This window comes from Somniosus microcephalus, chromosome 1 (genome assembly GCF_052327205.1).
Source record: "Somniosus microcephalus isolate GS21.2 chromosome 1, FLI_Smic_1.0, whole genome shotgun sequence".
Lineage (NCBI taxonomy): Eukaryota > Metazoa > Chordata > Chondrichthyes > Squaliformes > Somniosidae > Somniosus > Somniosus microcephalus.
Genome location: NC_140987.1, coordinates 15,116,999 through 15,142,379, shown reverse-complemented (window position 1 = coordinate 15,142,379; position 25,381 = coordinate 15,116,999). Strand labels below are relative to the sequence as shown.

The 25,381-nt window shown below is 48.0% G+C and overlaps 1 protein-coding gene across 1 annotated transcript in view; it reads left to right on the top strand.

The window, feature by feature from the left end:
• egflam (EGF-like, fibronectin type III and laminin G domains) overlaps nt 1–25,381 on the top strand; it is a 190,728-nt gene that overhangs the window by 50,342 nt on the left and 115,005 nt on the right. Inside the window, exon 7 of the mRNA XM_085968609.1 lies at nt 11,560–11,726. Coding sequence (XP_085824735.1) covers nt 11,560–11,726 — 167 coding nt within the window. The remainder of the gene's footprint in view (nt 1–11,559; nt 11,727–25,381) is intronic.

The following is a 25,381-nucleotide window of genomic DNA, read 5'->3' as shown; positions in this document are numbered from 1 at the left end:
GATAGCAAACTGAGAAAAACCTTGACAATGTACAGACTTAGTGAACATAGCCTGGCGATCGAAAAAGGTAGACACAGGCAGACCCGGCTACCAAGAGAGGACAGGATATGCTCTCACTGCAGTCAGGGAGTGGTGGAGACAGAGATGCACTTCCTCACAGCTTGTAGAAAATATCAGGGCATAAGGGAGAATTTCTACCCAAAATTCACAAAAATATGCCCAGAATTCAGAAATTTGAATGACGACCAAAACCTCCCATACCTACTAGGGGAAGAGAGAAATTGTGTAACCTTAGCGGCACACTATGTTACAGCTTGCCATAAACAGAGGGACAACCACTAAATATAAGAAGAGTATATAGAAATTATATGAATGTATATTTATACACTCAGGAATATATCTGTTTATACACTGTATGGATAGATCTGTATTTTTGTATACAACCATGAATGTTTTTCAATGCTTTGGCAACATAAGATGTACCTTGTCATGCCAATAAAGCGATTTGAATTGAATTGAATTTAATTGAGTTCACATCCCACCACGGCAGTTTGTGAATTTCAATTATTTTTTTTGCAAAGTCTGGAAATAATATGAAGGCTGTGGATCAGTAAAAATGAAACTGTCGGATTGTCATTAAAACCCGACTGGTTTACTAAATGTTCTTTAAGAAAGAACTTGCATTTCTATAGCGCCTTTCACGACCTCAGGATGTCCCAAAGTGCTTGACAGCTAATGAAGTACTTTTTGAAGTGTAGTCACTGTCGTAATGTAGGAAAACATTACAGGGAAGGAAACCTGCCGTCCGTCTCCGGTCTGGGCTTATACGTGACTCCAGTCCCACACCACCATGGTTGACTCCTACAGTGTCAGCCATGGCTCAGTGGGCAGCACCCTCACCTCGGAGTCAGAAGGTTGTGGGTTCAAGTCCCACGATCTCTGGATTACTATGTCAGTAACAAGAAACTTGAGCACAAAATCCAGGCTGACACTCCCAGTGCAGTGTTGAGGGGGTGCCGTCGTTCAGCTATGATGTTAAACCGAGGCCCTGTCTGTCCTTTCAGGTAGACGTAAAAGATCCCATGGCACTCTTCTGAAGAAGTACTGGGCTGTTTGTCCTGGCCAATATTTACCCCTGAATCAACATCGCTAAAAACAGATTGCCTGGTCATTATCCCATTGCTGTTTGTGGGGGCTTGCTGTGTGCAAATTACCTTTCTTCCTCTCTCCCTCTGAAGTGGGCCGAGCAAGCCTCTCAGCTGTAACAAACCTGCTACCAGTGGTTCAAGATGAAGGCCCTTCTCGGGGCAACTCGGGATGGGCAATAAACGCCGGGCCTTGCCAGCGACGCCCACGTCCCGAGAATGACATTTTTTTAAAAGCCCCCTGCCTCCATCTCATCCACCCAGGTCCCTCACTCACATTGTTTTCCTGTTTCTGACAGCTCTACATTCCCACCCTCCTGTTATCTGGGCTTTTCCTTACAAGCGCAGTATAAATCTTATAAACTCTTTTAATCTTTTAATCCCTGGATTTCGGCTGTGTGTTTTTCTTCCTGTGATTGGCCCGTAATTTGCTGTCAAAGTAACGGCGAGGCTAACGGCGCTCGGTGTTATTTATGCGCAAAATGCCCCGGCAGCCTCGGGCGAGGGGCAGACGCGTGGTTAAACCGAAAGTCGCTGTCGGAGATGCCCCGCGCCAATGTTGGCTTCAGTAAAACGGCACCGCGCTGTCTGGCTCACCATTGAAATGCATAGAGCGGCGTGAAGTCCCGGTATTTGTGCGGTCGATACGAACTAAACTGGCCACAGGAAGTTAGGGCCTGAACTGGCGCAAGTTAGGGCCTGGGATGGCAGGAATGGCGTATGAGGAGAGATTGGGTCGATTAGGCTTATAAACTCGCTGGAGTTTAGAAGAATGAGAGGGGATCTCATTGAAACTTATAAAATTCTAACAGGACTAGACAGACTAGATGCTGGAAGGATGTTCCCGATGGCTGGGGAGTCCAGAACCAGAGGTCATAGTCTAAGGATAAGGGGTAAGCCATTTAGGACAGAGATGAGGAGGAATTTCTTCACCCAGAGAGTGGTGAACCTGTGGAATTCTCTACCACAGAAGGCAGTTGAGGCCAATTCATTAAATATATTCAAGAAGGAGTTAGATATATTTCTTAAGGCTAAAGGGATCAAGGGATAGGGGAGAAGGCAGGGACAGGGTACTGAGTTTGGATGATCAGCCAAGATCTCATTAAATGGCGGAGCAGGCTCGAGGGGCCGAATGGCCTACTCCTGCTCCTATCTTCTATGTTTCTATGTTTCTATGCAAGGAGCCTATTTTGGAGCCTTTTGAGGTCTGAGCAGATTTAATTAATTAATCCTGGCTTAGCTGTCGGGGATTCGTTTAGCGACATGGTAATTGTGAATTACAACCAGTCAACCTCTCTGGCACTGAACCTGAACCGGAACTGGACCAACATCCTTGCAGGGAGGTTTGCTAGTGCTGTTGGGGGGGGGGGGTTTAAACTAACTTGGCAGGGGGATGGGATATGGAGTGGAGCTATAGTTGTAATGATATCAGCAAATAGTGATGTTATTTGCCTGTTCGATTATGATGCCTTAATAGCATGATTGCAGGTATTGATTGCTTGTGCCTGACCAGCAGAGGTCATGTGACCAGACAAGCAGGCTGAGCTTTTAGTTTCACTTTAGCTGGAGCTGAAGCAAGGTATCCTGTAAAAAGCTGTATGAATTCTTGAACAAACTGTGATGAAATATTCCATTCATCTCTGCCTGTGACTGTGGTCGGTTTCAGTGTCATTTCCCTTCCCCCAGTCCTCATTGTATTGTTTATTGGAATGTGCTGGAATGTGCTGTGTGTAGGGCTCCGCCCATACCTGGGCCCCTTTTGTAAGCTAGCTCAGTCTGGCCTCAGTCTCCAGAAGAAAGATATCTCTCTCTCTTACGTGTTACTTTCTAAGTTAATAAAAGCCTTATTTTGTTTCGCTAACATCGGGTCTCGGAATTATTGAGGCACATCACAAACCATAGATTAAAAGTTATTCTCTTTCAAGAAATGTCTCATCATTGAACCCACAAAGAAATCAACACAATAGTAGGGGGTGATGCACAGCCAAATAAAGAGGAAAAAACAAGTCAGCCTGGAAGGCAGAGCAAATATGTAACGGCACAAGGGAGTATGGCAAGGATGGACGGCATAGAAACATAGAAACATAGAAGATAGGAGCAGGAGTAGGCCATTCGGCCCCTCGAGCCTGCTCCGCCATTCAATGAGATCATGGCTGATCATCCAAATTCAGTACCCGGTCCCTGCCTTCTCCCCATATCCCTTGATCCCTTTAGCCTTAAGAAATATATCCAACTCTTTCTTGAATATACTTAATGAACTGGCCTCCACCGCCCTCTGTGGCAGAGAATTCCACAGGTTCACCACTCTCTGGGTGAAGAAATTCCTCCTCATTTCAGTCCTAAATGGCTTACCCCTTATCCTTAGACTATGACCCCTGGTTCTGGACTACTCGGCCTTCAGAAACATCCTTCCTGCATCTAGTCTGTCCAGGCCTGACAGAATTTTATAGGTTTCGATGAGATCATAGATACATAGATACATAGAAGATAGGAGCAGGAGTAGGCCATTCGGCCCTTCGTGCCTGCTCCGCCATTTAATGAGATCATGGCTGATCCTTTAATTCAGTATCCCGTCCCCGCCTTCTCTCCGTAACCCTTAACCCCTTTTGCCCGTAGAAATATATCTAATTCCCTCTTAAATATATTTAATGAGCTGGCGTACACTGCCCTCTGTGGCAATGAGTTCCACAGGTTCACCACTCTCTGAGTGAAGAAATTCCCCCTCATCTCTGTCCTAAATGGTTTAGCCCTTATCCTTAAATTATGTCCTCTAGTTCTGTTCTCACCCGCCAAGGGAAACATTCCTTCTGCATCCAGTCTGTCTAGACCTGTCAGAATTTTATACACTTCTATGAGATCCCCTCTCAATCTTCTAAACTCCAGTGAGTATAAGCCCAATCGACACAATCTCTCCTCATACGTCATTCCTGCCATCCCAGGTATCAACCTGGTGAATCTTCGCTGCACTCCTTCCATGGCAAGAACGTCCTTCCTTAGGTAAGGCGACCAAAACTGCACACAATACTCAAGGTGCGGTCTCACCAAGGCCCTGTACAACTGTAGCAAGACATCCTTGTTCCTGTACTCGAACCCTCTTGCTACGAAGGCCAACAGACCATTTGCCTTCTTAACCGCCTGCTGCACCTGCATGCTTACCTTCAGCGACTGGTGCACAAGAACACCCAGGTCTCTTTGCACTTCCCCTTCTCCCAATCTATTGCCATTCAAACAATAATCTGCCTTCCTGTTTTTGCCACCAAAGTGGATAACCTCACATTTATCCACATTATAGTGCATTTGCCATGTTTCTGCCCAATCACCCAACCTGTCCAAATCGTACTGGAGTTTCACAACATCCTCCTCACAGCATACCCTCCCACCCAGCTTTGTGTTGTCTGCAAATTTGGAGATATTACATTCAATTCCCTCATCCAGATCATGAATATATATTGTGAACAGCTGGGGTCCTAGGACCGATCCTTGCGGTACCCCACTAGTCACTGCCTGCCACTCGGAAAACGACCCGTTTATTCCAACTCTTTGCTTTCTGTCTGCCAACCAGTTCTCTATCCAAGTCAATACCTTGCCCCCAATCCCATGTGCCTTAATTTTGCATGCTAATCTCTTATGTGGGACCTTATCGAAAGCCTTCTGAAAGTCCAAATACACCACATCCACTGGTTCTCCCTTATCTATTTTACCAGTTACATCCTCAAAAAATTCCAGTAAATTAGTCAAGCACGATTTACCTTTTGTAAATCCATGTTGAATTTGTCCGATCCTGTCACTGTTTTCCAAGTGCTCTGCTATTCCATCTTTTTTAATGGACTCTAGCATTTTCCCCACTACTGATGTCAGGCTTACCGGTCTATAATTTCCTGCTTTTTCTCTACCACCTTTTTTGAATAGTGGGGTAACATTAGCTACCCTCCAATCCATGGGTACTGTTCCAGAGTCTATTGGATTCTGGAAGATGACCAGCAATGCATCTACTGTTTCTATTTTAATGCAAGGAGTCTTGTGAGTAAGGCAGATAAATTGAAAGTGTTGATGAACACATGGGAGTATGATATTGTTGCTATCACAGAGACATGGTTGAGGGAGGGCAGGATTGGCAACTCAATATTCTGGAGTATAGAATCTTCAGGCGAGACAGAGGGGGGTGTAAAAGAGGAGGGCATGTCGCAATATTAATCAAGGAGTCAATTACTGCTGTAAGGAGGGATGATATCTTAGCAGATTCTTCTAATGAGGTCATATGGGTAGAACTTAAAAACAAAAAGGGGGCAAGCACTTTGCTGGGAGTGTACTATAGGGGAACAGATATGTCGGCAAAATCTCAGAGAAGTGTAGAAATAATAGGGTAATAATAGTAGGAGATTTCAACTTCCCCAATATTAACTGGGATAATCAGAGTGTGAAAGGCTTATAGGGTGCGGAATTCTTAAAGTGCATCCAGGAGAGCTTTTTGAGCCAGCATGCAGAAAGCCCTACAAGAGAGGGGGCGGTACTGGACCTAATTCTAGGGAATGTAGCCGGGCAAGTAGTCGAAGTGTCAGTAGGAGAGCATTTTGGTGACAGTGACCATAATTCGGTGAGATTTAAGGTAGTCATGGAAAAGGACAAAGATGGACCGGAATTAAAGGTTCTAAATTGGGGGAAGGCCAATTTTAATATGATAAGGTAGGATCTGGCCAAAGTGGACTGGGATCAGCTACTTGTACAAAAATCCACATCAGAGCAGTGGGAGTCTTTCAGAAAGGAAATAGAGAGAGTACAACGCCAACATGTTCCCATAAAGGTCAAGGGTGGGAGCAACAAGCCCAGGGAACCCTGTATGTCAAGGGATATACGAGAATGGATTAGGAAAAAAAGGGAGGCTTTTGGCAGATACAAAGGACTGAAAACAGTGGAAGCCCTAGAGGAGTATAGAAAGTGCAGGGAGGTACTTAAAAAAGAAATTAGGAGAGCGAAGAGGGGGCATGAAAAAACACTGGCGGGCAAAATAAAGGAAAATCCCAAGGTGTTTTCTAAGTATATTAAGGACAAGAGGATAACCAGGGAAAGAGTAAGGCCCATTAGGGACCAAAGTGGCAATCTATGTGTAGAGCCAGAAGATGTAGGTGAGGTTTTAAATGAATATTTTGCATCTGTGTTCACTATGGAGAAGGACGATGTAGGCATAGAAATCAGGCAGGGGGATTGTGATATACTTGAACAAATTAGTATCGAGAGGGAGGAGGTACTAGCGGTTTTAGCGGGCTTAAAAGTGGATAAATCCCCAGGTCCTGACGAGATGTATCCCAGGCTGCTGTGTGAGGCAAGGGAGGAGATTGCAGGGGCTCTGACACAAATTTTCAGATCCTCTCTGGCCACAGCGGAGGTGCCAGAGGACTGGAGGACAACTAACATAGTACAATTATTCAAGAAGGGTAGTAGAGATAAACCAGGGAATTACAGGCCAGTGAGCCTAACATCAGTGGTAGGGAAATTATTGGAAAAAATTCTGAGGGACAGAATTAGTCTCCATTTGGAGAGGCAAGGATTAATCAAGGATAGTCAGCATGGCTTTGTCAGGGGGAGACCATGTCTAACCAATTTGATTGAATTTTTCGAGAGGGTGACTAGGTGTGTGGATGAGGGTAGTGCAGTTGATGTAGTCTACATGGACTTCAGTAAGGCTTTTGACAAAGTCCTGCATGGGAGACTGGTCAAGAAGGTAAGAGCCCATGGGATCCAGGGCAATTTGGCACATTGGATCCAAAATTGGCTTAGTGGCAGGAGGCAGAGGGTGATGGTCGAAAGTTGTTTTTGTGACTGGAAGCCTGTGTCCAGTGGTGTACCGCAGGGATCGGTGCTGGGTCCATTGCTGTTTGTAGTGTACATTAATGATTTAGATATGAATGTAGGAGGTATGATCAGTAAGTTCGCAGATGACACGAAAATTGGTGGAGTGGTAAATAGCGAGGAGGGAAGCCTCAGGCTACAGGACGATATAGACGGGTTGGTCAGATGGGCAGAACAGTGGCAAATGGAATTTAACCCTGAAAAGTGTGAGGTGATGCATTTTGGGAGGATTAACAAGGCAAGGGAATACACAATGAATGGTAGGACCCTAGGAAGGACAGAGGATCAGAGGGACCTTGGTGTGCATGTACATAGGTCCCTGAAGGCAGCAGGACAGGTAGATAAGGTGGTTAAAAAGGCATATGGGATACTTGCCTTCATTAGCCGAGGCATAGAATATAAGAGCAGGGAGGTTATGATGGAGCTGTACAAAACGCTAGTGAGGCCACGGCTGGAATATTGTGTGCAGTTCTGGTCGCCACACTATAGGAAGGATGTGATTGCATTGGAGCGGGTGCAGAGGAGATTCACCAGGATGTTACCTGGGCTGGAGCGTTTCGTCTATGAAGAGAGACTGGACAGGCTGGGGTTGTTTTCGTTAGAGCAGAGAAGGCTGAGGGGGGACCTGATTGAGGTGTACAAAATTATGAGGGACATAGATAGGGTAGATAGAAAGGAGCTTTTCCCCTTAGTGGAGGGGTCAATAACTAGGGGGCATAGATTCAAGGTAAGGGGCAGGAGGTTTAGAGGGGATTTGAGGAAAAACTTTTTCACCCAGAGGGTGGTTGGAATCTGGAACTCACTGCCTGAAAGGGTGGTAGAGGCAGGAACCCTCACAACATTCAAGAAGCATTTAGATGAGCACTTGAAATGCCATAGCATACAAGGCTACGGACCAAGTGCTGAAAAATGGGATTAGAATAGACAGGGCTTGATGGCCGGCGCGGACACGACGGGCCGAAGGGCCTCTTTCTGTGCTGTATAACTCTATGACTCTATTAACTATTACAAGTGTGGAGGCTCATTTCCTCAGGTTTTAATTGTTGAAGATTTCTTTAAAAAAAAAGTATAATTATTTTATTTTTTAAGTTTCTTTCTGTCCCTCTTTTTATCCCCCCCAATCCAATCTTTCTTTCCCCCTCTTTATTTTTCTTTATCTGATTCGACATTGAATTCACCCATTCTAATTTGCTGCACTGTTCCTTTCACCATCCTTCAATCTGATTGGTTGAGGAGGTACACAGTTGCTTGTCCTGTTCATTCAGATGCCCTGTAGGGGGCGCTGTGCTGTTTCCATCGCCCACTTCCAGCAACTTGCAGCGCAAAATATCGTCAACTTTAAACGGGCAAGGGCAGCCTGACTAACGGCGGGCGCCTGTCACAGCAGATTCTGGGCTAATGACCTCTAATGTTGAGGGGTTGTTTCCCCCCTGGCCGGAGAGTCTAGAACCAGGGGTCACAGTCTCAGGATAAGGGGTCGGCCATTTAGGACTGAGATGAGGAGGAATTTCTTCACTCAGAGGGTAGTGAATCTTTGGAATTCTCCGCCCCAGAGGGTTGTGGATGCTCAGTCGTTGAGTATATTCAAGGCTGAGATCGATAGATTTTTGGACTCTAGGGGAATTAAGGGATATGGGGATCGGGCGGGAAAGTGGAGTTGAGGTCGAAGATCGGCCATGATCTTATTGAATGGCGGGGCTGGCTCGAGGGGCCAAATGGTCTTCTCCTGCTCCTAATTCTTATGTTCTTATGGCTCGAACCTCGCTCCAGACAGTCCTGACGAGTGGCGACTGGAGACTGGCTTTGAGATCTGGGCTGACATCCAGTGGGATTCTCACGTCCGGTGGGTGTGGGCAACCCTCACGTCCGGTGGGTGTGGTTAACCCTCCCACCATATCGGACTAACCTATACTGGTATAAAAGTGATTGCAGCCATGGAAGGAGTGTTCACCTCGTGGCCTTTCAGACTGTTAATCAGCCTGGCGAATCCTTCCACTACCTCACACTGCTCTCCAAGGGGAAGCGTGTGAAGATGCGAAAAAGAAAGAAAGAAAGACGTGTATTTCTATAGCGCCTTTCACGACCACTGGACGTCCCAAAGTGCTTTACAGCCAATGAAGTACTTTTTGAAGTGTAATCACTGTTGTAATAGGGGCAACAATGTAGCCAATTTGCGCACAGCAAGCTCCCACAAACAGCAATGTGATAATGACCAGATCATCTCTTTTAGTGATGTTGATTGAGGGATAAATATTGGCCAGGACACCGGGGAGAACTCCCCTGCTCTTTTTCGAAATAGTGCTTTTACATCCACCTGAGAGAGCAGACGGGGCCTCGGTTTAACGTCTCATCCGAAAGATGGCACCTCCGACAGTGCAGCGCTCCCTCAGTACTTGCACTGGGAGTGTCGGCCTGGATTACGTACTCAAGTCTCTGGAGTGGGACTTGAACCCACAACCTTCTGACTCCGAGATGAGTCAGAGAAGTCAATGGTAACACCCCCTGTCATCGGCCCATGAATCCTTCCACTACCTCACACTGCTCTCCCCTCTCATTGACTTACCCAGCGTCGATTCTTCCACTGGGTTTGACCTCATCCAACGAAGACATCCTCATTCTAAATCGCATCTCTGACTTGACTCTTCTGCATTTTCAACATGTCCATCTCTGACCCAAATCACCTCACCATCACCTCCAGAACCTGCTCAAGCACCGTCACACGGAGACACTGGGCAGGGTGGGGCAGGTGGGATTTAATACATAGAAACATAGAAACATAGAAGGCCATTCGGCCCCTCGAGCCTGCTCCGCCATTTAATGAGATCATGACTGATCATCCAAATTCAGTACCCTGTCCCTGCCTTCTCCCCATATCCCTTGATCCCTTTAGCCTTAAGAAATATATCTAACTCCTTCTTGAATATATTTAATGAATTGGCCTCCACTGCCTTCTGTGGTAGAGAATTCCACAGGTTCACCACTCTCTGGGTGAAGAAATTCCTCCTCATCTCAGTCCTAAATGGCTTAACCCCTTATCCTTAGACTGTGACCCCTGGTTCTGGACTCCCCGACCATCGGGAACATCCTTCCTGCATCTAGTCTGTCCAGTCCTGTTAGAGTTTTATAACAATACAATGTAATGCTGTGCGGTATTAAGAGGCGCCGCCCATTGTTCACTAAATGGGGTTTGCCACATACAAAACATACGGATAAACCTGTGAAACAGGGAGAGGCAAACCTAACGACTGTTCCATATCTGCTTGATATTCAGAGAATCTGGGATAAGGAGTCAGTAAGGAACAATGGCATCTGCATCCTGCATCACGGAATAGAGTAGCCTGGGGACATTTCATCAGCAAAAACTGCCAAACACAAACCACAACACATTTCCACCGTCTGCCTTAGAAACTGGACACTGAAACTATCTGTAGTTCTTTCTAGCAATGACCAGTCAATTCACCAGCTGCTCATTCTGGCCCAACCCAACCCTTGACCCCTTCGTTACCACTCTCCAATCTGACCCTTGGCCCCTCCATTACCACTGTCTGACCCCTCCCTCACCACTCTCTGACCCTCCCTCACTCACTCTCTGACCCTCCCTCACTCCCTCCCTCACTCACTCTCTGACCCTCCCTCACTCCCTCCCTCACTCACTCTCTGACCCTCCCTCACTCACTCTCTGACCCTCCCTCACTCACTCTCTGACCCTCCCTCACTCACTCTCTGACCCTCCCTCACTCCCTCCCTCACTCACTCTCTGACCCTCCCTCACTCCCTCCCTCACTCACTCTCTGACCCTCCCTCACTCACTCTCTGACCCTCCCTCACTCCCTCCCTCACTCACTCTCTGACCCTCCCTCACTCCCTCCCTCACTCACTCTCTGACCCTCCCTCACTCACTCTCTGACCCTCCCTCACTCTCTCCCTCACTCACTCTCTGACCCTCCCTCACTCCCTCCCTCACTCACTCTCTGACCCTTCCCTCACTCACTCTCTAACCCTCCCTCACTCACTCTCTGACCCTCCCTCACTCCCTCCCTCCCTCACTCACTCTCTGACCTCCCTCACTCACTCTCTGACCCTCCCTCACTCCCTCCCTCACTCACTCTCTCACCCTCCCTCACTCACTCTATTACCACTCTCTAACCCATGTACACTCAACCCTATAGTGCACCCTACCCACCCATTTAAAACTCCAGCTCCTTACAGCTCTGCTATTCCACCCTGGCCTGCATGTTTACCACACTCAGCATCTCTTCCCCTGCCCCAAGTCGCTCAGTATTGGAACCCTAGTCTCCCCAGGAGTATTTGATAATCCCTATTCAATGCACCCTCCAGTCCTACGCCCAACCTTTGTTTTATCCAGCTCCCTTTCGAAGGGGTTAATCCAGTTAGAATCTCCATCACCCTCCGGGAGTCCATTTCCATATAACCGGCTGTCAGTGAAATTTTGCCTCTTGTATATTTGACTAATTTTAAACCTGTGCGCTCGTCCCCTTTGATGCGCGAGACTCTAACTCACGGTGGACGTGGTGCGATTTATTTTCTGACTTGTTTCCCTCCCTAGGTCTGAACTTAATGGCAGCTGGACACTGATAGGGGAACGAGTCCAGTCGGAATCCATGGTGATCAAGGGACTGGAGGCGAACACACGGTACCAGTTTGTGGTGCGGGCTGTCAACGCTCATGGCCCGAGCTTGCACAGCAACCCCAGCAACGCTGTCAAGACTCTCGGTGAGTTCAAACACTTCACGTTTAGATAAGGGGCGGAACAAACTCTCGGGCTGGCTGGGAGTTGTAGGTGAAAAGGGGGAATATAAATTTTATAGCCCAGGTCTCTACGAACAGGCTGCGTACTTGGGTTTGGGCCTCGCCAGCCTTGGGCGCCTCCTGGTGGCCAGTTACATGAGCCATTGGCGCCAGCCACAGAACAGGCCTTGCGACCTTTGCCCTATTGGCTACAACAAACAAAAATCGAGTTTCAAAGAAGAAACTAACTTAAACACAACGTAAAACAACCAGAAATAATAGTAATACTAATAATAATAATAATAGTACAAGTTGGGGTAATAGTACCCCAAGTACATGCTGGGATACCCAAAATGGCCTCCCTGTCGACGCTGCACGAGGCCACGAGAAATGGTTTGCCGTGAAAGAGCTGCTCCAACATGTTTACAATTATTTTTCAAATGGTTAAAAGTTCTATAGCTTTTAGACGCAACCGTTCTCAAAGAAGGGACACCTTGCGGCCCAGGTAACTCTGAGGCTCAGTGGGTAGCGCACTCACCTCGGTAGTCCGAAAGTTGTGGGTTCAAGGCCCGTTCCAGAGACTTGAGCCCATAAAGCTAGGCCGACACGCCCAGTGCAGTGCTGAGGGAGTGCTGCACTGTCGGAGGTGCAGTGCTGAGGGAGTGCTGCACTGTCGGAGGTGCCGTCTTTCAGATGAGACGTTAAACCGAGGCCCCGTCTGCTCTCTCAGGTGGATGTAAAAGATCCCATGGCACTATTTTGAAGAAGAGCAGGGGAGTTCTCCCCGGTGTCCTGGGGCCAATATTTATCCCTCAATCAACATCACTAAAACAGATTATCTGGTCATTATCACATTGCTGTTTGTGGGAGCTTGCTGTGCGCAAATTGGCTGCCGTGTTTCCCACATTACAACAGTGACTACACTCCAAAAAGTACTTCATTGGCTGTAAAGCGCTTTGAGATGTCCGGTGGTCATGAAAGGCGCTATATGAATGCAAGTCTTTCTTTCTTTTAACTCATCGACCGAGGGTGAGAGGAAATTGGAGAAGGAGCCTCGCGCCCGGGCCGTCTCTGGCGCCTCCTCGTGGCCATTCGGCACGGCTCCTTTTTCCAATTCCTTTCGCTTGGGCCAAACCCGCTGTGACTGTGAGACGTCTTCGGTTGACTAGTTTAGTTTCCAGGTGTCCGGTGGGACGTCTCCCGATGGACGGGAGTTGCCCAACCCATCTGGGTGGCGGGGTTTTGGGCTGGTCGCAGGGGGCCGCAGAACCTCTTTGTGGCTTCTCCTCCGTCTGGCTTGTCTGTGCTCCCTCCTCCTGTCCTGTGACGTCTCTGTAGGAATTGTAACAAAACTCATACTTTTGCCTCAGCCGCGTCCTCAGAACGTGCGCATTGCTCGAGGCAAAATGACCGCGGTCCATCTAGATTACCATCTACCATCCCGGTAGTCACATGATACAACAGTCATGGAGTTGTTGACTAATCACAGTGATCAATCTCTGTCAATGAATCTACAACAGACCCAGATATGAGGCGAGGGAAACCCCCATTGGTGGAGAGCTTTGAGAACCAGAGGTCCAAAGTCACCTGTTCCTCCCGAGCTCGCTACACTCACCACAGCTCACATCTCAAATTACTCATATACTTTATCCCAAAAGGTTATTTTCTGAAAGAAATCTATCTAAATTGTATTGGAATCAATCAATACTAACCGCTTCCATCGTCTCCCGAGGGAGCCTGTTCCATAGATTGGCCACTCGCTCACTGAAATAATGGCCCGTATTTTCCGATCAGAGGCTTCCTGCGTGCGGAGGCCTCCGACCTGGAAATAATCTATGCCCTTACCCGAGGGCTCCTGAGGTCCGGACACGAATTCCGCTCCTGGGCCTCTCCACGACTAAATGCGCAGGGCCCAGGTATCCCGGGGCGCAGGCGGTTCACAAGTATTAGATACAGGTAGACCTTGCGATACAGGTAGACCTTACAATACAGGTAGACCTTGCGATACAGGTAGACCTTGCGATATGGGTAGACCTTGCGATACAGATAGACCTTGCGATACAGGTAGACCTTGCGATACAGGTAGACCTTGTGATACAGATAGACCTTGTGATACAGATAGACCTTGCGATATGGGTAGACTTTGCGATACAGGTAGGCCTTGCGATACAGGTAGACCTTGCGATACAGGTAGACCTTGCGATATGGGTAGACCTTGCAATACGGGTAGACCTTACGATACGGGTAGACCTTGCGATACGGGTAGACCTTGCGATACGGGTAGACCTTGCGATACGGGTAGACCTTGCGATACGGGTAGACCTTGCGATACAGATAGACCTTGCGATACAGATAGACCTTGCGATACGGGTAGACCTTGCGATACAGATAGACCTTGCGATACAGATAGACCTTGCGATATGGGTAGACCTTGCAATGCAGGTAGACCTTGCGATACAGATAGACCTTGCGATACGGGTAGACCTTGCGATACAGGTAGACCTTGCGATACAGATAGACCTTGCAATACGGGTAGACCTTGCAATACGGGTAGACCTTGCGATATGGGTAGACCTTGTGATACAGGTAGACCTTGCGATACAGGTAGACCTTGCGATACGGGTAGATGTGTCAAAAGTATGAATGGAAATCACTCCAAAAACACATTAAAACATTAAATGCATTTTTAATGAAACACATTTTTAAAAATTAGTTAAAATTACATTAAATTAAATGCTTTAAACAATAATTTAATTTTTTGAAAATAAAGTAACATCTTTGACTGGGCTAAAAATAAACTTGCCTTTTTAAAAATTATTTCAAAATTATAAACGAGTGAAAAAAAATTTTTTTTTTACTTTTTAAAATTCTTATGCTGGTTAAAGCAATCCTTACGCACGCTTTTACCTGGTGTAAGATTTTTAAAGGATTTCAGCGGGCGGAGATTGTACAGAAAGTGGAACTCTTCACCCGCAGAGGCCCTTCTCCACGGCAGGCGGAGGATCGGTCAAGAGGATTCTTGACAGATTGGAAATGCTGGTTTTCAGTGCATGCCTGAAATCGGTATTTGCGAGGTCCCTACGGGTGTGTACACAACGCGTACCCACTCGTAGGGGTCGGAAAATACGGGCTAGCGTTTTCTTGGGATCTATCTGTGAATCCATGCAACAATTCTCTATTATTGAACGAGTCACTGGGGTTTGTCCCCCAGTGTGTGTGTGTGTCACTGGGGTTTGTCCCCCCCAGTGTGTGTGTGTGTCACTGGGGTTTGTCCCCCAGTGTGTGTGAGTGTGTCACTGGGGTTTGTCCCCCAGTGTGTGTGTCACTGGGGTTTGTCCCCCAGTGTGTGTGTGTCACTGGGGTTTGTCCCCCAGTGTGTGTGTGTGTGTCACTGGGGTTTGTCCCCCAGTGTGTGTGTGCGTCACTGGGGTTTGTCCCCCAGTGTGTGTGTGTGTCACTGGGGTTTGTCCCCCCAGTGTGTGTGTGCGTCACTGGGGTTTGTCCCCCCGTGTGTGTGTCTGTCACTGGGGTTTGTCCCCCAGTGTGTGTGTGTCACTGGGGTTTGTCCCCCAGTGTGTGTGTGTCACTGGGGTTTGTCCCCCAGTGTGTGTGTGTGTCGTTGGGGTTTGTCCCCCAGTGTGTGTGTGTGTCACTGGGGTTTGTCCCCCAGTGTGTGTGTGTGTCACTGGGGTTTGTCCCCCAGTGTGTGTGTGTCACTGGGGTTTGTCCCCCCAGTGTGTGTGTGTGTCACTGGGGTTTGTCCCCCAGTGTGTGTGTGTGTCACTGGGGTTTGTCCCCCAGTGTGTGTGTTGTGATGAAATATTCCATTCATCACTCATCAGTATTTCTCTGCCTGTGACTGTGGTTGGTTTCAGTTTCATTTCCATTGTATTGTACTGTGTGTAGGGCTCCGCCCATACCTGGCTCCTATGTAAGCTGGCCCAGCCTGCAGCACATCCAGTACGGCAGACCTCTGGATGGAAGATACATTCTTCTCTGTGTGTTACCTTCTAAGTCAATAAAAGCCTTGTTTTGTTTCGCTAACATCGAGTCTCGGATTTATTGAGGCACATCAATTTTATTGACTTAATTTTCAACACAATGGATCAACTCTTGAAACCCGAACGTTTGGATTTGGACCAGCATGCTTCGGACGCATCGGCACGCTTCGGACACTGGTTTATGTGTATGGAATTCTTCCTGGACAATTCCGCAGCCGTCAAAGATGCTACGGACGCTGCGAGTATGAAACTCGGAATTCTGCGGAATTGGGTAAGCCACCGGGTTTACCCCCTCATCCAAGACACCGACACGTACCCGGCCGCCTGCGACATCTTAAAGGCGCATTACCAGCAGCCTACGAATGAGGTGTATGCTAGGCATCTGCTCGCTACTCGCGCACAGCGACCTGGGGAATCGGTGGAGGAGTTCCTAGGCACCCTGAAAACACTTGGCAAAGACTGCAAGTGCCAAGATGTAAAAGCCGCAGTGTACACTGACGAGCTTGTTCGCGATGCCTTTATCACAGGCCTCAACTCCACTTACATCCGGCAGAGACTGCTGGAAAAAACGGGATTGGACCTGAAACAGGCTGCGGACACAGCACGATCCCTGGATGTGGCCCAGAGAAACTCGGACGCCTACTCTTCAGCCCGCGCCGTCCACGCCGCTACGTGTGCACCAAGGGCGCCGCCATCTTGGAAGGCATCTTCCCCGCCCGGCAGCCCGACACCGTCGGGGCCCCGCTCTCCCCCCAGAAGCCCTACGACAGCCGCGACGCGTCGGGGACCCATCTGCTACTTCTGCGGGCAGCCGAAGCACACCAGAAACCTGTGCCCGGCGAAAGGCACCACCTGCTTTAAGTGCGGTAAGAAGGGGCACTTCGGGAAGGTGTGCAGAGGGAACCCTGCCGGAAAACCCGCCACCGCCGCGTGTGCGCCGTGGGAGCGGCCATCTTGGACGCCATCTTGCCCGACCTCGTGGGGTCCGCCATCTTGTGAGCAGACAGCGTGGACGCCATCTTGTCTCGATCAGGGCCCTACAGTGGCATCGGTCACAGTGGACCAGACCAGGCCGCACCCGCTATCCAAATCAATGGTGGACATCGAGGTAAACGGGTGCAGGGTTAAATGTTTAATTGACAGTGGAAGCACGGAGAGTTTTATCCACCCTGAACTGGTACAACAACTCTCCCTAAAGGTGGTCCCTACTCGGGGTACCATCTCTATGGCTGATAAAACCCAGACATCGACCATTATGGGTTACTGCACGGCACAATTGTCCGTTAACGGATCTGTATACGATAATTTTAAAGTATTAATCATGAAGAATCTATGTGCGAGCGTGATCTTGGGCCTGGATGTGTGTGTCACTGGGGTTTGTCCCCCCAGTGTGTGTGTGTGTCACTGGGGTTTGTCCCCCAGTGTGTGTGTGTGTCACTGGTCGTAGCATCGCTCCTTCCTCGTTTTCCGCTCCTGCCGCACATGCGGTCAAGTGAGGGACACCAGCGAGTACGGCCGTGGGCCGTGGGGACCGATCCGACGCCGCGCCCTTCCTGCCGGCGGCGGTGGCCTTGTAGACCCTTGAGGTTGTTTGTCAAAGTGTTTACGCACCAACACTTCGTCCCAGCACCGGAGTGAGTTGAACAATTCCTTCAGTGAGGACAAAGAGAGAACGTGCACTTCTATAGCGCCTTTCACAGCCTCCGAGCGTCTCCAAGTTCTTCACAGCCAATGCTGTACTTTTGAAGTGTAGTCACTGTTGGGAACGTAGGGAAACGCGGCAGCCAATTTGCGCACAGGCGTTTTAAAAACTCATTCCTAGGATGAGGGCGTCGCTGGCAAGCCCAGCATTTATTGCTCATCCCTAGTCGCCCCTTGAGAAGGTGGTGGTGAGCCGCCTTCTTGAACTGCTGCAGTCCATGTGGTGAAGGTGCTCCCACAGCGCTGTTATGGAGGGAGTTCCAGGATTTTGACCCAGTGACGATGAAGGATCGGCCGGTATATTTCCAAGTCAGGATGGTGTGTGACTTGGAGGGGAACTTGGAGGTGGTGGTGTTCCCATGCGCCTGCTGCCCATGTCCTTCTAGGTGGAAGAGGTCGCGGGCTTGGGAGGTGCTGCCGAAGAAGCCTTGGCGAGTTGCTGCAGTGCATCTTGTAGACGGTACACACTGCAGCCACGGTGCGCCGGTGGTGGAGGGAGTGAATGTTTAAGGTATCAACAATTGGATAATGGTGGGCTTCATAGCCAGCCGGTTGGATCATGCCGTTATCCAATGTGTTCTGGCGCCAGGGGAAAGGAAGTGAGGGAAGGTGCATGGGGGCAGGGTGGAGGGCAGGGGAGGTCCCATTGACTGTCGACGTTCCCATGACCAATATTAGGATAGCAATTGCTAAAGTAGAAGGTCCACCACCAACTTCTGAGGACAACAAGGGGCGGCCAATTAATGTGGCCTCATCAGCGACCCAACTATTCAATGAAAGTAGGGTGTTTTGAAAGTCAATAACACAAAATATTCCGTGAAGTTTTGAAATATCGGAACCTCAGTTTCCATCCAGGCCCTGGGATCAGGCCCAGCGTGGAGCCGAGCAGCTCGAACTCTAATCCTGTGAAGTTAATTGGGTAATAAAGGAGATTTAGAAAACAGCAGGGCGCAAGCCCAGCATCTGTGCCGTGAACAGGCCAGGACTGAATCTCCGAGACTCGCTGGTATTTCAGTCAGGGCAGCTTAACCCTTGCTGCGCCGAGGCTCAATTTGAGAGGAGCAGGGGGTGGGTGGTTGTGGTGGGGCGCATCACAGGAGCCAGGCGAGCGTCAGAAATGTTCAATCAATGCTTGCCAACTGTGATCATAGAACCATAGAAATTTACAGCACAGAAGGAGGCCATTCGGCCCATCATGTCCGTGCCGGCCGAAAAAGAGCTCTCCAGCCTAATCCCACTTTTCAGCTCTTGGTCCGTAGCCTTGTAGGTTACGGCACTTCAAGTACTTTTTAAATGCGATGAGGGTTTCTGCCTCTACCACCCTTTCAGGCAGTGAGTTCCAGACCCCCACAACCCTCTGGGAATCGAGAACTCATGGTTAGACCTATCGGGAGCTGATAGGGAGGAACCTCAGCAAATTGCTGAATCATTCTCAAACCAGCACGGAGAGTGAGGTCCCATTTCTCAACCTCCCGCCCCCCCCCCCCCACCACCGGCCCAAAATCTCCAGTCTGAGTCTGAAGGTCGTGGGTTCAAGTCCCACTCCGGAAACTTGAGCACATACACCAGGCTGACACTCCCAGTGCAGTGCTGAGGAGGTGCTGCATTGTCAGAGGTGCCGTCTTTTGGATGACACGTTAAACCGAGGCCCCGTCTACCCTCTCAGGTGGACGTAAAAGATTCTGCGGCACTATTTTGAAGAGGAGCAGGGGAGTTCACCCCGGCGACCTGGTCAGTATTTATCCCTCAACAAACACAAAAAAGTACTTCATTGGCTGCAAAGCATTTTGGGACGTCCTGAGGTTGTGAAAGGCGCTATGTAAATGCAAGTTCTTTCTTTATATGGTGCAGGACAGCCCCAGATTGATCTCAGACCTGTGCTGAGTTGCCCTCAGCAGGTTGGGGGGGTGTTAGATTTACAACTCGTCTCAGTATCCCTTTTGCAGGGTGGAGAGCAATCAGCCCACTCCATGATTATCAACATCGTCATGAGCTCCAGAGGCCAGTGAACTATTCCGGTGTGAGGAGGTGCAGGTCCCTCTGGAAACATAGAAACATAGAAAAATAGGAGCAGGAGTAGGCCATTCGGCCCTTCGAGCCTGTTCTGCCATTCAATAAGATCATGGCTGATCCTCTATCCCAATACCATATTCCCGCTGTCTCCCCATACCCCTCGATGCCTTTTGTGTCTAGAAATCTATCTATCTCCTTCTTAAATATATTCAGTGACTTGGCCTCCACAGCCTTCTGTGGTAGAGAATTCCACAGGTTCACCACCCTCTGAGTGAAGAAATTTCTCCTCATCTCAGTCATAAATGTCCTACCCCGTATCCTGAGACTGTGACCTCTCGTTCTAGACCCCCACCCCAGCCAGGGGAAACATCCTCTCTGCATCCAGTCTGCCTAGCCCTGTCAGAATTTTATACATTTCAATGAGATCCCCTTCTCATTCTTCTAAACTCTAGTGAATACAGGCCTAGTCGACCCAATCTCTCCTCATACGACAGTCCTGCCATCCCAGGAATCAGTCTGGTGAACCTTCGCTGCACTCCCTCTATGGCAAGTATATCCTCTCTTAGGTAAGGAGACCAAAACTGCACACAGTACTCCAGGTGTGGTCTCACCAAGGCCCTGTATAACTGTAGTAAGACATCCTTGCTCCTGTACTCAAATCCTCTTGCAATCAAGGCCAACATACCATTTGCCTTCCTAACTGCTTGCTGCACCTGAATGTTTGCTTTCAGTGACTGGTGTACAAGGACACCCAGGTCCCTCTGTACATCAACATTTCCCAATCTAGCTCCATTTAAGTAATATTCTGCCTTTCTGTTTTTCCTACCGAAATGGATAACTTCACATTTATCCACGTTATACTGCATCTGCCATGTAATATCTCCAAGTTTGCAGATGACACAAAGCTGGGTGGGTGTGTGTGCTGTGAGGAGGATGCAGAGAAACTCCAGTATGATTTGGACAGGTTGGGTGATTGGGCAGATGCATGGCAGATGCAGTATAATGTGGATAAATGCGAGGTTGTCCACTTTGGTGGCAAAAACAGGAAGACATATTATTATTTGAACGGCAATAGATTGGGAAAAGGGGAAGTGCAACGAGACCTAGGTGTCCTTGTGCACCAGTCGCTGAAGGTAAGCATGCAGGTGCAGCAGGTGGTTAAGAAGGCAAATGGTATGTTGGCCTTCATAGCAAGAGAATTCGAGTACAGGAGCAAGGATGTCTTGCTGCAGTTTTACAGGGCCTTGGTGAGACCACACCTTGAGTATTGTGTGCAGTTTTGGTCGCCTTATCTGAGGAAGGATGTTCTTGCCATGGAGGGAGTGCAGCGAAGATTCATCAGACTGATACCTGGGATGGCAGGAATGATGTATGAGGAGAGATTGGGTTGATTAGGCTTATATTCACTAGAGTTTAGAAGAATGAGAGGGGATCTCATTGAAACTTATAAAATTCTAACAGGACTAGACAGACTGGATGCAGGAAGGATGTTCCCGATGGCGGGGGAGTCCAGAAGCAGGGGTCACAGTCTAAGGATAAGGGGTAAGCCATTTAGGACTGAGATGAGGAGGAATTTCTTCACCCAGAGAGTGGTGAACCTGTGGAATTCTCTACCACAGAAGGCAGTTGAGGCCAACTTATTAAATATATTCAAGAAGGAGTTAGATATATTTCTTAAGGCTAAAGGGATCAAGGGATGGGGGAGAAAGCAGGGACAGGGTACTGAATTTGGATGATCAGCCATGATCTCATTGAATGGCGGAGCAGGCTCGAGGGGCCGAATGGCCGACTCCTGCTCCTATCTTCTATGTTTCTCTATGTATTTGCCCACTCACTCAACTTGTCTAAATCACCTTGAAGCCTCTTTGCATCCTCCTCACAACTCACAATCCCACCTAATTTTGTGTCATCAGCAAACTTGGAAATATTACATTTGGTTCCCTCATCCAAATCATTGATATATATTGTGAATAGCTGGGGCCCAAGCACTGATCCCTGCGGTACCCCACTAGTCACCGCCTGCCACCCCGAAGAAAACCCATTTATTCCTACTCTCTGTTTCCTGTCTGTTAACCAATTTTCAATCCATGCCAGTATATTACCCCCAATCCCATGTGCTTTAATTTTGCACACTAACCTCTTATGTGGGACTTTATCAAAGGCCTTCTGAAAATCCAAATACACCACATCCACTAGTTCTCCCTTATCTATTCTACCAGTTACATCCTCAAAAAACTCCAGTAGGTTTGTCAAACACGATTTTCCTTTCATAAATCCATGTTGACTTTGTCTATTTCCGTTGATATTTTCTAAGGGCAAAAAATTCAGTTGGTTTGTGCCTCCCATTAGCGCCTTAAGAGGACGCTAATGGGGCGCAAATCAACTAGCGCCCGGCGTTGTTTGCACCGCTCGTGAAATTAACTAGACATTTTGCGGCGGCGCTAAACACTACCGCCGCAATCTCCTGCGCCGGCAGATCGTGACATCAGTCGAGTGCACAACGCCCCGTTAGTGCCCCGGACCGGATATTGAGTGGCGCCCCCTGCCTTACCACCTGCCGCTAGCAACGACAGGTTGAGGGGAGCGTTTTGCAGTCAGAAAGGGACTGGGGGAGTGCTATTTAAAGGCGACCGCTTCCAGCCTTTTTTGTTGGTGACATTTTTGCACCACGCATTCTGAGAGAGAGAGAGACTTCTGGAGAGATTCAACGCTGTGTGAGGGAGTTTTGGGTACTGAGCAGCACTTTGCAGATTCATTTTGATTTGCCCTTCCTTGTATCGATTTAGAAGAGACTGTGGGGACTGCACTCTGAGCTCTTTCCCTGGGTCTCGCCATTGTTCTTTCCAGCAGATTTGATGTACAGGTCTCTCCAGGCCGAGATTCAAGGCTGCAATGAGCAGGATGTGGATGGAGACCAAGATCAACCCTCCCCTTTAAGATAAAAACAGAAAATGTTGGAGAAACTCAGCAGGTCAAGCAGCATCTGTGAAGAGAGAAACAGAGTTAACGTTTCAGGTCGATGACCTTTTGTCAGAACTCCCCTTTAAGAACTGGCCGCCACCAGTGTGTCTGTGTCCATTGCTGACTGACATCACATGAGCTTCGCCAGCGCTCTGAGGTAGTGCCTTGCTCCTCGGCCTTTGCGCCTTAAGACAGGTGTGTAGCGCCTGATTTAGTGCTCCAATCACCTCCAGGGGCGATAAAAGCCAAGTTTGCCTTCGGAGGCACTAATTAGCGCCAGGCGCTAAACTTTGATAATGGCACCCCAAACGGGGCAATACTGAATTTTTCCCCCTAAGTGTCCTGTTATCACATCCTTTATAATAGACTCTAGCATTTTTCCTACTACTGATGTTAAACTAACCGGTCTGTAGTTCCCTGTTTTCTCTCTCCCTCCTATTTTAAATAGTGGGGTTACATTTACCACCCTCCAATCTGCAGGAACTGTTCCATAATCTATAGAATTTTGGAAGATGACAACCAATGCATCCACTATTTCCATGGCTACCTCTTTAATACTCTGGGATACAGATTATCAGGCCCTGGGGATTTATCAGCTTTCAGTCCCATTAATTTCTCCAGCACTATTTTTTTTACCAATACTAATTTCCTTTAATTCCTCCTTCTCACTAGACCCTTGGTTCCCTAGCATTTCTGGGAAGTTATTTGTGTCCTCTTCCGTGAAGACAGAACCAAAGTATTTGTTTAATTGCTCTGCCATTTCCTTGTTCCCCATTATAAATTCTCCCATTTTTGAGTGTAAGGGTCCTACATTTGCCTTCACTACTCTTTTTATATTCCTTGCAAGTTTACTCTCATACTCTATTTTTCCCCTGTTAATTAATCCCTTGGTCCTTTTTTGCTGAACTCTAAACTGCTCCCAATCCTCAGGCTTGCTACTTTTTCTGGCAACTTTATATGACTCCACTTTGGATCTAATACTATCCTTAATTTCTTTTGTTAGCCATGGTTGGGCCGCTTTTCCTTTTGTGTTTTTGCGCCAGAAAGGAATGTATAACTGTTGCAATTCATACATTCATTCCTTAAATGTTAGCCATTGTCTATCTACCATCATGTCTTTTAATGAAGCTCCCCAATCTATCATAGCCAACTCACTCCTCATACCTTCGTAGTTTCCTTTGTTTAGATTTAGGACCCTAGTTTCGGATTGGCCTTCTTCACTTTCCATCTTAATGAAGAATCCTATCATGTTATGGTCACTCTTCCCTAAAGGACCCCGCACAGCAAGATTATTAATTAACCCCTTCTCATTACACAATACCCAATCTAGGATAGCCTGTTCCCTAGTTGGCTCCTCAATGTAGTGGTCTAAAAAACCATCTCGTACAGACTCCAGGAATTCATCCTGCACAGTATTATTGCTAATTTGGTTTGGCCAGTCTATATGCAGATTAAAGTCACCCATGATTACTGTTATTACCCTTATTTAGTTTATGCCTCCCTTGTTACATGCATCTCTAATTTCCTGTTTGATCCTGTCCCCTACATTACCACGACTGTTTGGAGGCCTACAGACAACTCCCACCAATGTTTTCTGCCCCTTGGTGCTTCTTAGCTCCACCCAGACTGATTCTACATCTTGATTTTCTGAGCCAACATCCTTTCTCGCTATTGCTCTGATTTCATCCTTTGCTAACAACGCCACCCCACCTCCTTTTCCTTTTCGCCTGTCCTTCCTAAATATTGAATATCCTTGGACATTCAGCTCCCAGCCTTGGTCACCCTGCAGCCATGTCTCCGTAATCGCAATTATATCGTATCCGTTTACATCTATTTGCGCTGTTAATTCGTCTACCTTATTACGAATGCTTCGTGCATTCAGACACAATGGGCAGGATTTTCCTTGGGCCGTGGAGCCGGGATTGGAGGCGTGTGGGGGGTTAAAATCTCAAAATCGGGGGTACCGACCCCATCCCTCCCCCAACCCGCCTCCATGCCAGTTTCAAAGGAGGCGGATACCCGCCCCGCACTGGGACCCGCCTCCCTGAGGCAGGAAGGGGATTAGTACCAATTAACTGCCTGTTAACAGATAGTTAACAGGCAGTTTTTAGCCTAATCCCTAATTTCCTTGTTGAAATGTGGGATTCCCAGCGGCTCCAAACCACGCCAAGTTAGTGAGGCGGGCCGTCGGGATGAAGGGCTTGGAGGGTTCGAGATGTCCGGTGTTCAGGTGAATGATGGGTGCATGAGTGCAGAGGTAAGTGTGTTTGGTGTGTGTAAAGTGTTTAAAGAAGTTCTACTAACCTTTACTTACCTTTACAGCCTTCCTTCCTTCAGATCTCAGGAGTCCCTCATCTCACCGGCACAGAAAGCAGAATGGCCGCCAGCTGTCAAAATCTGCAGCCTCTGCTTTCTGTTCTGGGGAGATCTCTAAATCATCCTGAGAGGAAGGAATTAACCTGGAGTACAGATTGTCAGTGTTTGACAGCTTCAAACAGCTGTGAAACGCTGATATTTCATCTGTCAAAAGGTCTTGACAGATGAAATTTCAATCTGTGATGTCACCTGTTGTCGGGTGGCCCTTAATTGGCCTGCTGAGCCCACTGGGCGGGCTCAACAAGGTCAATCAAATCTAAATCATGTGGGTTGGCTAGAACTCGATGGAGGCAGGACTACAACCCCGAAAGTTGTAGTCCCGCCTCCTACCCACCTCCTCAATGAAAATCCAGACCATTGCCTTTAGATTTGTCTTTTTAACATTTTTAGACATCTTAACATTTTTTTGTACGATGGTCCTATTTGTCTTATTACCAGTTTTTCTTACCCGGACCCTATTTGTTAGAGCACTCTTTTGTTTGTATGCTCTTAAAGCATAAGAACATAAGAAATAGGAGCAGGAGCAGGCACTAAGGGATTGCACAAGGGTGTATAGCTAATATTTTTGGTGTCAATATGTGTTCACGG